Raw genomic sequence first — 18281 nt, 5'->3', positions numbered from 1 at the left:
TTAACTTAGAGTTAATTTAATTGAGACTCTTCAGGTTTAATGTAAATACATTAAGTCATCATAAGTTTCAAATTTCATCAATTAACATCCCTATAAATGTATTATGTATATAAATTTTATTTTTTAACGAATAAAATTTAGTTTTTAGTAAATTGTTAAACACTCCTATCTAAAATATTTTTACTTGAAATCTTAAAAATAAAATAAAATTTTTAAACGAAATAAATTCATAAGGGTGCTAGTTGATGAAATTTGAAAACAATGGTAATCGATTGTATTTATATCAAACCTCAAGGGGTCTCAATGAAATTAACCCTTTTGACTTATTACTTAAAATTAAAAATAACTTTAAGTTGTAATATTAAGTTATTTTATCAAACATGTTTAATCTCTTTAATGACTTAAATTAAATTATTAAATTATATTTAGTCATTAAGTTGATTTACCAAACACCTTTAAATTAACTATTTTGACTTAACACTAAATTTCTATTATAATATTAAGTTATTTTACCAAACATAGTTAATTTACTTAATAACAAATTAAATTATTAAGTTATATTAAATTGGTTTACCAAACACCATCTAAAAGATGTTTAAAATTACATTATCAAAATATATTTTTTATATTAATTTTAGAATAAAATCCTTCTTTGCTTCAACTATATAGTAGGATCTATCCCTTCTTAGTTTCTCTATTAAAGAAAATGGCACATACAAAACTAAATGACTTTATTACTTGAAAGTCCAAAACAAGATATAATTTGGGTGTTTTAGAGTAAGAAAAGACAAAATTTAGTTTATAAAATCTTAGCTTTAAAGCAAGTGAAAAAACTTCTATAAAGGAGATACTTTGCATATCATTTGGTCTACAATTATCTCATAATCAATTACGAGACTACTAAAAACAAAGAAGCATCTAAAATACCTTAATAGATGATATTTAGAAGCAAAGAATTAAAGTCAAATCACCAAGCCCTTGATTAATCAAAGTAGAAATATTTGGAATATTGAGGTTTGACCAATTGAAATAATTCAACCATTTTAACTTACCTGAGAACATTTTGTTTGAAGAAAGATCATATCATTAATTCATAAAATTCAATTAGAATCCACAATTGTAAGGTAGTGATAGTATTGAACCATGAATATTCCACACATGTATACGGGCCACATTAATAGATATGATTCCATCAAGAAGTATTATTGGTATCTTGAAACACAAAGACAAGCAATTAGGTTATGTTAAGTTCCCAAAAAGTATTAAAAAAAATATTAAGAAAAATAATTTTTTTTTATATTCAGTATCTCATGGAAAATAGGGGAAAAAATTAAATATTATTATTATTGTGTGTGTAAAATGGGTTTGAAATAAGAAATAAAAATTATTTATTAATTTTAAATATGATTTTTTTATACTTCTTCATATTTTATTTCCTTATACTTTTTCTCTTTATTTTATTTTCCTCAAATTTTTCAAAAAACCAATCATAACATTAGAGAATTTGTTAATTGACCATGAATCAATAACAATTAAGTTGGATTGATTAAGTTGAAAGTTGGCTCTAGAGAGTAATAAACCATTGAAGTTGACAAACCAAGCCAAGTAAGATTAAAGAATGATATTAATTTAATACTTTTGAAAAAGAGTTTAATGCAAACGTATTTCAAAATAAACACTTGAGTTAAAATGTGTGAAATGTAAAAGAGACCTTTGTCACAACGTGAAAGACTTAGCAACTTCAAGAGACTTGAATTGTCTATGTGCAACATCAAGGTAAATTACAAACCCATAAGAATTACCTATAACCACACATCTTATAGGCAAAAACATATATTAATTCAAGTTTTCATTTTTTAACATTCCTAATTCACACTTTCAATACACAAATTGTAGCATCTTTCTTGATGGTCATGATGGTAACTGAGACTCATCATATGCAAGAGTACACCACCTTAACAACATTTGGAATCTTACTTGCAACTTTGAGATTAACTTCTCCTCATTGTCCTTAGGTTTCCAACATTTCAATTTCATAAACATAGTACAACAAACACACATTATAATTATTAACGCAAGAATATTTCACACAGTTGTGTTTGATTTCCGAGATTCATTTTCATGTTCCTTCATACTTTCTTGGATTTTTTCATGAGGATTTTTCTTCCCTCGTACTTTCTTGGAATCACATATCATTAGATACACTTCATGCTAATGAAGCAAGAATCATACCCCTAAAATGTTCAAATTATAACATAATCATCAAAGGAACTAAAAACATATTTAATGGGTGTTAACCATTAACTTAAGAATTAATTCGAACGTATATAAATTGTTGTTTACCTATATCAATAGCAAGAAATTTATAACTAACTCTTATGGAGTAAATGGAGGATGTAATATAATGATACTTAGTGCCTTATACCAAGCACATGAGAACAAATATATATCCAAGTTAATTATGGATTGCGCTACAACTTTTTTTTTTTAACCTCCTAAAATATTAAACTTATGTTTCTTTTTTAATAATTAAGGAACCTTCCATGACTAAACCCTTAAGACTCTCAATAGAGACCCAAACCTCAGAGTGCTAATCACCTGCAACAACTAGCACTAGGTAAATTCAAGGTATCATTGATGGCAGGATTCGAACCCAGAACCATGTGCCACTTACTAGAACCACACTTCTCAGTGTTCGCTTTAACCAATTAAGCTACCCTAGTGGTTTTAAACTTATGTTTGGTTCCTATCGAGTACCAAGGAAACAATAAAAAATGTCAAGGAAAATGATAAATGTTTGGTTTCATTGTGAAAAATATGAAAAAAAAATTAAATATAATTAAAATTAGTTAAAACTACATACATTTTAAAATTATTTAATTTTTATATAATGAAGCATAATAATTGAAATAAGATTAAAGAAACATATGAAAATAATTGATTAACTTTAAATATAGTTTTTATTCTTTTTTACTTTGTATTTCCTTGTAATTTTTTTTTTCTATTTTCTTTCCCTTATATTTTCCCTTTTCCAAAAACCAAACATAATCGAACAAAAAAACGATCAAGGGAAAGAGAAAATAGTAAAGAAGTTGAAGAACTTTAATCAATTTTCTACACGTACTAAAATGACAAATGAACAAAATTACTTACCAATAAGTTGATAGGAAAACATAAACTCCACCAACAGCTACCACATGCGATTTCGTTCTCATCAGTACTATCACAAATTTCACTTAAGATTAGTATGATCAATTGTTAAGTAAACTTCATGAGCATATCAGAATCATAAGTAAATATAAGATCAATCCAAAACTTCCATCTTAGGAAATAGACAATAAGTATACATGTTTAAACATATTTTAGCATGCTTAAAGAAATTTAATTCTTAAATACAAAAACCATAAACAATTTGACTCTTAAAACTATTAAAATCAATATATGAGAGTTTTATTATTTACTTCCATCAAGTAAGTTTCTACATATATCTACCTCATAATACATTCAAATTTAACTTCTAATTTGTGTACATGATCTTCTCTAACTAATTTTGATAACTTATTCAAATTTTATCTTCAAAGCAAGTAGAAAAAATTAATTAATTAATTAATGTCTAAGAAGGTAATGAAGAATCCCTAGAGCTTCATAATCACTTTGTAGAGGTTTTTATTTAACTAATTAAATAAATAAATAATGGAAAAAATTAAAAAGCAATTCACTCTACCATATCCATGCTATATCTAAAAAAAAAACTATACATGTTTTTAAACTAATGATGACTTTCAAAGTTAGCTAAAGTTATTTTTCATAGTTTTTTTAAAGTGAAGAAATTCTATGAAATGTAGTACATGCATAGTCATGATATTAATCACTACAAACTATGTTTGAATCTTAGAGAGTGCTTAGGAAATAAAAAAACATTAAGGAAAATTATTTTTTTATACTTGGTTTTCCTATAGAAAATATGAAAGAAAATAAAATATAATTAAAATTGAATAAAATTTTATATATTTTTAAATTATTTAATTTTTTTATAATGGAGAAAAATAAGTGAAATGAGTTTAAAGAAACATATAAAAATAGTTTATTGACTTCAAAAATAATTTCAAAAGGAGAGAAGTTGGAATACATGAAAAAGGTTTGATAGTGCACCTGGTTGGATGCTTCCAATCCTCCACTACTACATCAGGTAGGGAATCATCCCGTCTTCTCTTACGGTTTCCATTAGTGTCTTCAAGTACTACTGATCCATTGTCACCAAAATTCCCGAGAAGATCTAACGTGGCAATAAGGTAGTGTTCATCATCTTGATTAGCCCCATGAACATTACCATTGGTATCTTGTAATGCTGATCCATTGTCACCAGAGTTCTAAGGATGCTCTAACATGGGCATATGATTTTGTTGATCTCCCGCAAATATAAGATTGATGCCGCATTTTTTTATGTCTATCCAATAACTCTCAAATGAAGCATTAATATGTGTGTATTTATGGTGATGTACTTTCGGAATAGCAATCTTAGGATACCACCAAACGCATACTTGATCTATCAAATCTTTAAAATAATCATGGCACATGAAAAAAGAATCACTAAGGTGATCAGGTCGATAAACACATGCTACAACAAATCCTAGGAAGTTCTGTTATTACTTCAGTTCCCATGTTCTGATACCTTATCCACTCTGGAATTCCACTACTTTCAGGAATAACAGCTCTGAGTTTCCAGCATTTCAACTCCTGCACAAATTATTATGTAAATATTGACTTTATATAAAAAAAGGTTTAAGTGGCATAATTAAAAAAAAAAATATTACATTACCTCTGTTGTGGATTTCAACCAGTTGAGGTGGCAAAGCCAGAGCAGACCTGATAAATCTTCCTTGCTTGTGCAATGGTGTGCGTCTATTTCTTCTAGACTTGAAGGAAGCACCAGAATCTGTCCAGCCATTTTGCATTGACTGATATTAGGTTTTTGCAGATTGCAAAGCTGATTGTTTATTAATCCTTCCCACAGGTCTGAGCAACCACCGAGGATGAGTCCTTCAAGAAATTTCAACCTAGAAATGTTGATGGGAATATCCTTAATAGTAGTATTCCGTAAACAAAGCTCCTTTAAACTTTTCATGTGCCCTCCCTTCTCCGGAAATTTCTCAAACTTTGAGCAGTTAGAGAGATCAAGAATCTTAAGAGAATCCAAGTCTCCAATGCTATCAGGCAGATCCTTAATAGCAGTATTATTTAAATAAAGCTGCTTTAAACTTTTCATGTTCCCTCCCTTCTCCGGAAATTTCTCAAACTTTGAGCAATCAGAGAGATCAAGAATCTCAAGAGATTCCAAGTCTCCAACGCTATCAGGCAGACCCTTAATAGCAGTATTTATCAAATAAAGCTTTGTTAAACTTTTCATGTTCCCTCCCTTCACCAGAAATTTCTCAAACTTTGAGCAATAAAAGAGATCAAGAAACCAAAGAGATTCCAAGTCTCCAATGCTATCAGGAAGATCCTTAATAGCAGTATTATTTAAATGAAGCTCCTTTAAACTTTTCATGTTCCCTCCCTTCTCCGGAAATTTCTCAAACTTTGAGCAATCAGAGAGAATGAGAATCTCAAGAGATTCCAAGTCTCCAATGCTATCTGGCAGATTCTTAAGCTTATCACAACTTCTCAAACTTAAGGTAGTAAGCTTCTTCATATTTCCAACAGATGGGTGAATATCGATCAAGCTTATACAACCTTTAAGAATTAGTCTCTCCAAATTTGGCATACTTGAGAATTCCGACATTTGAATGAGCTTAATTGAGTAACTTAGATCAATGACCTTTAACCTTTCAAGATACTGTACAAAAAGAAAATTAGTTTCAATAAAGGCATAACTATCATAAATTTCAAAAGCAATACAAAGAAAAAGAAGTCATTATTAAATGATAATAATACCTTATGCCCTTGCCACAACTGTTTTATGTTGCTACACTTCAAGCGAAGTTCAACAAGCTTCCCTCCATCAAAGTTTGATGGTAAAAAATCTAAAGGATATCCATCCCAACAAAGATACCTTAACTCATAAGAAGGAAATTTAAAACCCCGGCCAAGTTGCATTTTAGAAGCATGTTTCATTATATCATCATAATAATCCTCCTTCTTCGTGTCAAGATCGTTATAATCGTGATCTGAATAAACTTTGAGCAATCGAAGTCTAGTTATCTTTACGAAAGCATTTGAATTCAAGCATACTCTTTTTAATTTAGACAAGTCCAAGGATATTGTTTCAACTCTTTTTATTCCCTGAAAAAGAACATCGATAAGACAAACATAAATACAAACTAACTCAACTTATATGGATATGTAATTTCTTATACAACAATGATATTATTGAAGTTTATATCTTCAACTAGTGCTTAAGTGAATTCATGCACTTGGCTCTTACCTCATATGCTATAAGTGCACGTTCAAAATCACAGGGATCCCACAATCTGCTCCATTTGTTTGGCTCATCAGGAAATTTTTCACGAACAATTTCCCAGCCCATATGTTGTATCAAATCATGCATACATATTTGGTTGTATGGGAGAGTTATAAGACACAAATCATTTATATTTCTTATTCCTCTTTCTGCATGGAAATCACAACCATCCAATATTCTTGACACAAAATCCCTATCTTCACCTTTAAAAAAACATGCAACATCAAGAAATATATTTTTTCCTGTACGATCTAATCCATCATAGCTTCGTTTAAGCACATTGTGAATTTTCATTTCAGGTTCTCTGTCCAATTTATTCAATTCACTTTCCCATTGAGGTATTGTCTTCTTGAATAAGAGAGAACCTAGAACTTTTAGAGCTAATGGAAGCCCTTGACAATAGCCTACAACACGATGTGAGAGGTTTCTATAGTCTGATTTGGGAAGATTTTGTTTAAAGGCATACAAACTGAAAAGTTCACAAGCTTCTTCAAAATTCAATCCCTTAACCTCATATAAGTCATCCACTTCTTGTACAACTAACACATGTTTATTTCTAGTTGTTATGATGACTCTACTTCCTTCTCCAAGCCATTCACGATGTCCAAGTAAATATTATAATTGACTTGGATCATCAACATCATCAAGAACCATAAAAACTCTTTTAGATAAGAGAATGTCCTTTATCATACTTGCTTTGTGGGCAACACTATTTATATTTTGAGTCCCCTCTCCCTTTAGGATATCACCAAGAAGTTGATTTTGTAAGTGAGATAAACCTTGGGTATTGGAAACCTCCCTAATATTTTCAAGAAAGCTCATACATTCAAATTCACAAGAAAGTTTATTATATATAACTTTTGCGATGGTAGTCTTACCAATCCCCCCAACTCCATATATCCCAACGATACAAACATCACTTGATTCCATATGCAACCGTAAAATCATCTCTTTTACATGGGAATCTATGCCAACTAAATTGGCACCAGCATCAAGCCTCTTACATTTCAATCGACGGAATATGCTATCAGTTATTTCTTTAATTTGATTGGACTCATACCTACCAATTATAAAAGAACAACATGCTAAGCAATGAGCCATAATTGTAAATAAAACACATTAAATTTGACATCTTTACGAGAAATAAATTAAAGTAGAATAGAATATATCAAAGATATTAGTTCATTTACATTTTTATGACATTTTTCTTTGTATCAAGTATGCATGAGAACAAAATTAAAACATGGATTTTGAATTTTGTTAGTTGTGGTGCTTGTGTGGCATTAGATTCAAATGGAATTTTGTGCCATGATAGAGGACGATGATTATGAATAGAGATATTACTTTATCATTCATGCACTTTTCAAAAACTCTTTAACAGCCCATGGCAATTAGAAACCTTGTAGGTGCAAATGTTTTATTCTTTGACATTCGTTTTATATCTTGTAATGCATGAAGCCTCATTGTAGATATAGTACTCAACCTCTTAATATAAGAAGTTTTAGATTAAAAACCCCATGTTCAATTCCTCAAGCTTCAAAACTTATTTATCCCACAACATCATCTCCTTATTATTCATTTATATGATAAAAATTAAAAATTAAAGGCTTGTAAACAAGTTATTCATTTGTATTTTATTTTGAGTTGATTTCCTTTAGCATCATCTATAAAGAATTAACTTCCTAACCTACGTTCTTTATTGTCTATATATATACACACACAAACTCTTTGGGAAGTTGAATTCCTACTAAACAATTTACGTTACATAATTTTGTTATTGGTAGTTGTTACATAATTAATCAAACTATTTGATCAACTTGTTCTCAAATAAAATTGGTTAAATAATTTTGTTATTGTTACTTGTTACTCGTTGCATAATTAATCAAATTATTTTTAGAATTTGATTAAGTTGTTCTGTTGATACACAAAAGATTGGTTAATTGAAAATTTTGAAGCTCGTTAATACATAGTAATAGTCATTAATTTTATTGTTACTTGTTATATAATTATCCACACAAAATTTCAAATAAATTGATTAATTTTTGTAACATTAACGCGGATTGAATCTTGAAAATTGAAAAATTAGTAATAAATTTTGATTAAATTATTTTAGATATAGATTCTCATAAATTGATCTAAAATAGTAAAACACATTAATTGGGTTTTAATAAGTTCATTCTACCATTTATCATGAATTCTAACTCAATATAATTGTTATTCTACTATTCTTTTTATACTAATGTCAATGCAACCACTATTAACAACAACAAAAACAATAATATTAATAACAAACAACAATAATAACAATAATAATAATAATAATTTAATTTGTAAATAAAACCCACTAATGAATGAAAATTGAAAGAAACTTAAATTGCATGGCCATTAAATTAGTATAGATGTCCTTCATATAAATTGACTGCTTCTCTGGTCCAATCAATAGTCGAATTTCCTATTTTCTCCTTATTCATGCCCATTAAATTAGTATAGATTCCTTATAAAAGAATATCAAATACATTTACACATAAAAGACTTCAACTAAAAGCATTTTGAGGAGAAATTTGTGCTTAAGGAGTAACCTCCAAATAAAAAATTTGAGCTTTTGTATTTTTATAAATATTTCAATCCACATCATCAATCTATAAATGCAAAACTAATCATTCATATACTTACACTTAGTTGAAAGGAAATTAAAGTTACCCTTCTAGTAGATGCCATCCAGAAAGATTGGCTGCTTCCGTCAAGGCCGTCCTCCACCTTGGTATCTTGTCCTTCTAGTTTTCTTCATAACCGGCAAGGGCCTCTCCAAAGCTTCCTTCTTGCTTTCGCACATGGGATGGATCCACATGATAGAAAATTGGGAAAACAGCATGTCCCAGATATTTGTGGCACTCCATGATCTTTACCAACTCATCCAAACACCATCTCGAACGAGCATAGTTTTCAGAGAAAACAATTACGGAAGACCTTGATTCTTCGATGGCTTTCAAGAGTTCTGGAGCAATCGCTTCTCCTCTCCTGAGTTTATCGTCTCTGAAGGTGTGAATCCCTCTCCTACCCAAAGCACTGTAGAGGTGATCAGTGAAATTATAGTGGGTGTCTTCGCCTTTAAAACTAAAGAAAACATCATAAGTACTTGTTTGAGGGATGGAAGGAGTAAAAGAAGAAGAGGCTCTAAAGGAGCTTGTGGAAGCCATTGTGGGTTTCTATCTCAAAACTATAAGACAGTTTTTAGGCTTGGTTTCTCTTCAAGATGGTGAGCAATTGAGGGAAGTGGAGAGGAAAGTTAGGGACAGTTGTCTGTCTCTCGGGTCATTCAATATTGAATTAAAGTAGCTGGCTGACACTCTCTCTCTCGAGCCATTCAATCGTATCATTACGGTCCTGTTTTTTATTTTATTTTTTGGGAGAATTATGTTTTGGGGGTTGATGACCCCCAAATTAACAAAAGTTATATGTAACTCTTCAAATTGAGCCCAAAACTCAATGAAAGTATGGAAATTGAGTTGAAGGATATCATCCTTCAGTATTTCCAAAAATGCCCTTTGTTGATTTTGAGAAAAAAAATTAATATTTTTGAAAAATACTTTTATTTAATTTAATATTTTTGAAAAAAAATTATTTAATTTAATATTTTTGAAAACTACTTTTATTTAATTTAGTATTTTTGAAAAAAAAATTATTGAAAAAAGTTATTTAACTTAATTTTATAAAATATTTTTGTGGACCCCGTATTTCGGCTCATGCGCTTCCCACTCAATGGCGAGCTCGATTTTTATTTTGAAAAATAATTTTATTTATTAAAAGAATGACTTGGAGTCGCCACTTATTTTTGTTTTATTTTTAAAGGGGTAAACAAAATAAGAAAGAAAACCCTAGGTGTGACTCCTTGTTTTGGAAAAGCTTGGTCTAAGAAAAACCGGATCGGGTTTGGGGATTAGGTTACTTATCGGGAAGGTACGGTAAAGACCGTAGCACCCCTTTAAGTCCCTAAAGACGGGTCTCTACTAATAAAATGAAGCAATCATGGCAATTAATTAATCGAGCATGGATACTGAATGAATATCACTCAAAACAAAATAATTGAATGAATAGGAGAGGTAAATAATGTACCTGAGTGATGAACTGGTTTACTTCAATGAAAACAAATGTTAGCAATTCAACACAAAATAATTGTATGTGTATCATAGAATAGTGTAAATCAATCACATATAGCAATCAAATCAATCAATCCACCAATCGATCATAAAATCACGCGTGTGGGGCCTCCACCAAAGCCCAATCTATCTTGCATTAAAGATGAGTGACAGTTCAGGAGACTTGGTCGTCAGTATTATCGGAGTTTGCCTTTTGATTGTGGGCGAAAATGGATCCGGCAAATCGCGAGTGTCTGACGAGCCAAGCTGTCCCGGGAATCTGAATTGTCGGCTGCGAATGCCTTCCGGGTAAGCGCTATAAGAGGATTCGGACATGTTTGACCAGGGAAGTTGAATCGTCTTTCTCTCCCATCCGGAGAAGGTGGAACATCGGCCGGACAGAATTCCGGATATGAGATATCCGGAGAAAGTGGAACGTCGACCGAACAGAATTCCGGATGTGAGATATCCGGAGAAAGTTGAACGTGGGGCGGACAGAATTCCGGATGTGAGATATTCGGAGAAGGTTGAATGTCGGGCGAACAGAATTCCGGATGTGAGATATCCAGAGAATGTGGAACGTCGGCCGGACAGAATTCCGGATGTGAGATATCCGGAGAAGGTGGAACGTCGGCCGAACAGAATTCCGGATGTGAGATATCCGGAGAAGATGGAATGTCGGCCGGACAGAATTCCGGATGTGAGATATCCGGAGAAGGTTGAACGTCGGGCGGACAGAATTCTTCCTCGGGTGGAATGAGCTATGTCGCGCGTCGCAAGGGGGATCGTCTGCGTGTGCAAGGGAGAGAGAGCCACGTGGCATTTTTTAGGGAGGATCCCACAGGTAGGTGAAGGTTTAGAGAGAGAAACGGGTTTGGTGGTATGGTTAAATGGGTGTACACATGGGTATGGTAGAACATGGTTATGAGTAGCATGAAGGATGGGTATGGGTTGTATGGATATGGAGGCTTGGGTGAGTGGTTTTAATGGGTATGTGAAGGAGTGAAGGATAGCATGCACCCGTGAGACTCCATGTAAGTGAGGGAGTGGGATGGAGAATGAATGAGAGGAAAATGGGTGTGGTGGAGGATGCTTGATTCCTGCAAGCTTGAGTGAGGAAATGGGTATGGCTGACGCGAATAGTGAAGAAAGCGTAGGCATGTGGTAACCGTGTTATTCATCATGAGAACATGAAGCCTGTGCTTGGATAAGTTAAACTTTTCTCCATGCACATGGGCCATTTACAAGGGAAAAAAAAACGAGAGCAGCAAAGAGGACCAAAACAGAGCATATATGGGCAGATAATCACATTCAACCCAAAACCATCTTGTGGCTCTTGATGTCCACAGCAAACCAACAAATAAAACCCAAAAACTATCAAGAAACAGGATAGATCTCTTGAGAATGTACAAAATAGTGCGGAAATCATACTTGGATCGAACTAACAAGCTCTTTCCCTGCTCCCCGCGACTCTGCCTATGCCTCTCCTCCCATTCAGCTTCCCCCCCCCCCTCCCCCCTCCCCCATTTTTCTTCTCTCACCCCGGAAAACCAGCACCTACTGTGTTGTTCACCACCTCAGCCTCCCTGGCGTCCCAACTACCGCCATGGCTCTAGTCACGTCCTCTACCACGCGTCTTCAGCAGCTCGCTATCTTGAAGCCGGTCCCCTCCCACTCCCAATGTCCTCCTCCAGGTGATCCTTAAAGTGGCGGGAAAAGACCCCAAAATAAATTAAATGAGAATATATATATGAAAACCAAGCCTAAAAGAGGGGTCTACAATTTTATATGTGTTCTTAAAGGGTATATTTGTCCGTTACTATTTCATATCCTTCAACTCAATTTGAAGAGTTATATGGACCTTTTGTTAATTTGGGGGTCCATCTACCCCCAAAAGATAATTCTCCCTTTTTTTTTCTTTAAGGACATAAAAAATATTAATAAAAAATTAAAGTAAACAATAGATAAATCTTGCTATCCATGAATATTATAATTTATTATAAATAAATAAATAAAAGTAAACTATAATAAAAGGAAATGATTTTTTTTGGGAGCTTTATTTTTTTTTAAGAAAAAAAATAGTTTTATTTTTGGAAAAAGGAAGAATAACAAAATAGCAATTAATTCCAACAAAAATTTTGATAATATTTTGAAGAGATGATTACTAAAATAAAATTTAAATATATTAAATATTAAAAAATAAATTTTTTTATATACATATATCCATATATAATTAAAAAATAATTTAATCATTAAAAAATTAATTCATTTCATGAATGATTTAAGAGAGATCATATATATTTTTTTAAACCAACAAAATTATTGTTTTTCTTAAATAAAATAAATTTTTACATGAAAATCAATCTAATAAATAAAATAAATAACGTGAATAAAAACTTGTTAAAAGAACAAATATTTTCTGCAAAACCATCTAGATAAAACTTGAAAGTTTTATGACTTTATTCTAGTTGACACAGATTCTATAGAAATTTCCCACTTTCAGAATGAAAGTTCTACAGATATTTGTTATTCAAAATATAAAATTTTCAAAGTGCTTACTCACAAAATGTGGGGTCAGTCTCCTGATACTCATAAAATGTTTTCAGAAAACTCCAAACCAAAGTCATATGATTATTATGATTATATGGACGTTTGGTATTTTACCTTTTATTTTTGTCCCTTTGATCACTCATGGTTTTTCCATTGGGGGGATGAAATTAAAAATCAAAATGATTTTCCAAATTGGTTCCAAGAATGGTGGTTATTCTTTGGTGCCACTCAGGACATCCTTTGTCCTCAAATTAAGGAAGGTTTCAATTACTTTGTTGAACATGGTAGTCATCTTCTTCCGGCTTCATGTTCAAGAGTAATGTTCTTCCTTTCAAAGTTTCAAATCCCTTGGATTCTCTGCTGGGACTTTGTTCTCCTACATATGATTCCTGCTCCTTTTCCTGCGCATTTGGCCAGGAAATTTAAAATCAAATGGTGGTCAAGCTTTACCGCCTCAAATTCTTAGCAAATTCCTGCTACCCGTCAGTGGATCTCAGGAAAAAATGTTTCTTCAAATCCCTCTAGTTCAAAAATTCTTGCTCCAGTCCCAATGGATGCTTTGCTTCTTTCTCGAACTGCTTTTCCTTTTGATAAGGAGTTCATTAAGCATCTCAAACTTCTCAAAAAGAAAGCTTCAGAAACCTTATCCCAGTACTCTAGTTCTGGTTCTGATAATGATGATACTGCATCTTCTACCTTTTTAAGAGATGTCAATGAAGACATGTGTCGTGGATATCCATACACACCCTTGGGTTGATGCATCCAAGACTTCATCAAATGGTTCCATTTTCAAAACTCTGCAAAAGCGCCAGATTGGCTTGCCCGTCAAAGTTCCTTTAAGAGATGTTGTGCATGACTTATGTGCCCATCAATTTTTGGGATACTCTTGTCCCAGTTTTTCAAAAGATCATCGTCTGCTCAAGCATCTCCAATCCAAAGGAATGGGATTGCTCACTTTCAAAACAGATGACAATGATGATAGCAGCATGACAGAAGTCTCCTACAACGACATGTTGCTAAATAGCTCAAATCCACAGTTCAAATCGCTTTTCAAAACTATGGATCATTTCAGTGGGCACCGAAACCGCCTTTCAAAAGTCAAGACAGCTGTACAAAGAGACAACAAACTCTCGGTGGATTAGAAAAGATTTCAAATCCGCGAATTTCAAAGGGTTTCAATTCTGTTTCAAAGAGTCTATATAAGGACTCCACTTCTCATTTGTAAGGCATTAACAATTTTTAAGAGAGAATTCTAATGAGAGAAGCTTGTGAGATTTCCTCTGAAAGCCTTGTATTGAGAAGCTCAAAGTTTTATTTAAAGCTTGCTTCAAAGATTGTAAGTTTTAAATTTCAAAATTCTTGTATATGTTCTTAGTTTGAATGAAATTTCAAATTTCAAATTCACTATGTAATTGTTTTGAGTGTGCATCATATTCATCTTCTCTTTCATCTTCTTCTTGAAAGTCTAAGTACTTTTTAGAAGCTCTGTCATAGTTATCTGGATTTTAAGTGAGACTGCTGTGACTCCTCCAGATTTAACTGGGAGATTTCTTCAAAAGGATTTATTGATTTTCAATCTGAAATATTTATTTTTTGTTCATTTTCAAATCATCAATCTAATAAATAAAATAAATAACGTGAATAAAAACTTTATAAGCCTATTAGAATTATAATATAAAAAATATATTACAATATAAAAAGTTGAGACATGTGGTTATGGGTTACCTTCCTAAAAGTGATGTGGAAAGTTAAGAACAACTCTCTCTCTATTGACATAATGATTTTTTTCTTTTCTTTTTTTTTATGTTTTTTATTTTCCTTGGCTTTATTCATACTCTCTTATTTTACTATTATCTTTTATATATTTTTTTCTAATATTTATAGGAATGAGTTTTGTTATTATTATTATTTTATTTATATATTTACTAAACTATTATCCTTTTATTTAATGCAAAATTAGAATATTGATCGCAATCGAGTGATTTCATCCTATTTCAAGGCGCTAAAAAGCAGAGGGAAAGTTGTGTTTTCATGGGCCAATATGGTAATAATATTGTTTTTGGAACCCAGGTTTGTGAAAGTTGAAAAACATCTGTTAATGTGGAAACTTATATCAGATTCATGCACTCTGAGCCGGCTGTGTTTTTTCTACCAAAATTGCCCCTCCAGGTATCCACGTCAGTAGCCCATCTCAACACGGGCTGAAACTGAACCGGTTGTCTTGTGCAAAATCAAATATTGAGCTTCCCACAAAAACACCCTGGGCGACCGACCGTTCATCCTCCCTTTCTCTCATTTGGTACCCATTCCTCTCATCTTTCTACAGTCCGTCACCAAGGCGAAGCAGAGGTTTCTACAAGAAAACCCTAGTCGATCGACCGTTCTTTCTTCACTCTCTCTCATTTTGGCACCCATTCCTCTCATCTGTCTTCACTCAGTCACCAAGGCGAAGCAGAAAGTCCCATAAAAATAGTGTAGTCGAGGGTTCTTTCTTCCCTCTCTCTCATTTGATACCCATTCCTCTCATATTTCTTCACTTCGTCACCGAGGCGAAGCAGATTTCAGTTGAGAAGGCCTTAATCCGATTTGTCACATCTTAGATTTTCTCTGTCGAGGTAAGCCATTCGTTCCGTGTTTTGCATTCGCATTCTCATTCATGAAAATCTGCTGTTTGTGTGGGTTTTTTCTGAACCAGGCGTGGCTCAAATGTTGGCATTTAGGAGTTGGTACTGAAATTTTAAATCTGTTGGTAATGAATCATCATCGTCTTTTTCAAATCTGATTTTATACTGTTTTATTTGGATTGACAAATTATCGCAACTCTGTTGTTTTGATATAAAGTGAAGGCAAGAATATGGGTTGGGAATTGTTTCGTTGAAAAAGGCATTTGTTTTGGTTTTGGTTTAGAACTGAGAAAAACATATTTTGAATTGATTAGTGAAAAAGGAATTTTTTTTTCCCAGTGGTGTTTTTGGGTATTGGGAAACAATGCATTTTTAGTGAAACCCATTTATTGGATTGTGTTTTTGGATTGAGCTATGCAGTGGATGACCAAAAGGGAACATTTTTTCGGGATGAAGTTTTCATTTTGAGAGCGAAAAAAGTTCTTAAGAAATGGTGATTTTTAGATAGGAAAGTTGTTCCAAATTACTCAGTTTTTTGGGTTTTTGTGATATTGATGGTTGATGGGTGCTAAAGTTTTCGTTGTGTTTTTTTGTTTTTGTTTTATATGTATAGTTTCAAATCACGTCTCATTTCTTCAAACATATAGTAACATATGTATGGTTACTATATGTTAATGTTCTTGTTGATTAGTAATTGATATTGATTCAGAGATCCGTTTTAGAAGATGGTAATAGGAAAGGCTATATAGGAACTATTGGTATCCATGCATTGGTTTAATTCCCTTCATAACATAAATAGAAAATAGGGAATGCTGGTCAGAATGGATGAAATGCATTTTTATCTATATATTGTTTGTTTTGGTGATCAATTGGTTAACCTTATTGTACTGGTAAGTTAAGCATATGTACTACCTCATTATTCCTGAATGTACGACCTTAATCGACTGTATGTACTGCATTAGTCAACATCAAGTACTACCTGAGCCAACCTTGGGTACAAGCTGTGTGATGACTGGAAACTTCATTTTTTAATATTTAAATAATTCATATGTGAATAAAAGTTGTCTTTATTGTTAACCCAATGGGGTTCAGTTTGTCAAACATAGGACCTACAGGCTGTTTTCAAGTCATGCATAAATTAAATTGTATTCACTTCCACATACAAGCTATCATGACATTATGTGTTTGACTACTCTGCTCATTTGGTTCCCCTTACCTTTACTTGAGACTGTACCATAGGTACTATCTTAATTAACCTTAGGTCTAACCTTAGTAATCTTTAAGTACTAGGTTAGATATCCTTAGGTACTACCGTAGTTGGACTTGCACACTACTTGTGTGCATCGGCCAATTAGCATGTTTGAACCTTAATTGTGTGCATCAGCCAATTAGAATGTTTGAACCTTAAAGTCTATGGAATCAACATGCATAATTCCTTAATCTTTCGTTGTTGTATTGTTTTTAACAAATCTTTATGTCAATAAGGAAATGGAAGAGGAGATGTTTTGTTACATTCATGAAAGTGGTGAGCTTGTTAAGACTGCTGTTGGGTCCGTTGAATACAAGGGAGGTCGGACCAATTGCAGTGTTGTTAGCAAGAATATCTCACAATTTGTATGTCCAATTGAACTGAACTTGGATTCCAATTCCATTAAATTGGAATTCATAGTCAAGTTTGACCCATCATGTCTATTGCCACTGCATAATGATGGCGACATAGTCAATATGTTCAAATTCAACGACATGTTTTGTCATGTCTACATCTCCTAGTGTACTGAATGTGGTGATGACCTCATTTGCCCTACTAGGTACCTAATGTCCTTCCACAATAATGTTCCCTTTTGTATAATCGCTTTTCACACTTAGATTGATGGAGGATCAAATTCTTTCCTTACGTTTTTTGTAGTGGCCCAACCCCCATTGTTACTTCAAACTCAGCTCATGTTTCCTCTATTGGCGAGCCCCCATTACACATCTCTAATGAGTCGCCCACAATTAAGTCATTTGGGTTTTCCCAAAGATGTGCTATGACAAATACTGTTCAACTTCAACCAAGCCAGTTCGAACATTCAATTGTAGGTAGTGGACATACCTTCCCAAATGCGTCGGAGTTTCGAGATGCAATCTATTTGATGTCTTTGGCTAGAAAATTTTGATATTCTTACAAAAGGAATAGTCCAAAACACACGACCGTAGTATGCACAATTGAAGATTGTCCTTGGAAAATCACTGCGCGTGCAATAGGGGATTCAAACATTGTTCAAGTACACACATTCCGAAATGTGCATAACCATTGCTTGGAAGATGTTGTCTTGTCTCAGCCTTTAGTGAGATCCACTTGTGCATCGTTGGTCATTGATGATGTCATTCGATCTACTCCTGAATACCAACTTTGTTTACATTTTATTTTAAAACTCATCGTTATTGCAATTCCATAATTTAATGCTTATTGTTTCGTATACTACCCTTGTACAGCTCTTTTATATGGCATTCTTCTATATGCCATCAGTT

General features: G+C 32.8%; 1 protein-coding gene across 1 annotated transcript; it reads right to left on the bottom strand.

Moving 5' to 3' along the window:
* Positions 1-4599: 4599 nt before the first annotated feature.
* On the bottom strand, positions 4600-9737 carry LOC104881016 (disease resistance protein RUN1). Its single transcript, XM_010659571.3, is given in 5 exon segments — positions 4600-4737; positions 4820-5836; positions 5935-6282; positions 6425-7520; positions 9161-9737. Coding segments are annotated over 5 exon segments (3096 nt in total). The 5' UTR covers positions 9658-9737.
* Positions 9738-18281: the final 8544 nt, after the last annotated feature.

The sequence above is a fragment of the Vitis vinifera genome, chromosome 12, assembly GCF_030704535.1.
Source record: "Vitis vinifera cultivar Pinot Noir 40024 chromosome 12, ASM3070453v1".
Classification (NCBI taxonomy): domain Eukaryota; kingdom Viridiplantae; phylum Streptophyta; class Magnoliopsida; order Vitales; family Vitaceae; genus Vitis; species Vitis vinifera.
This window is presented reverse-complemented; position numbering and strand designations above follow the sequence as displayed.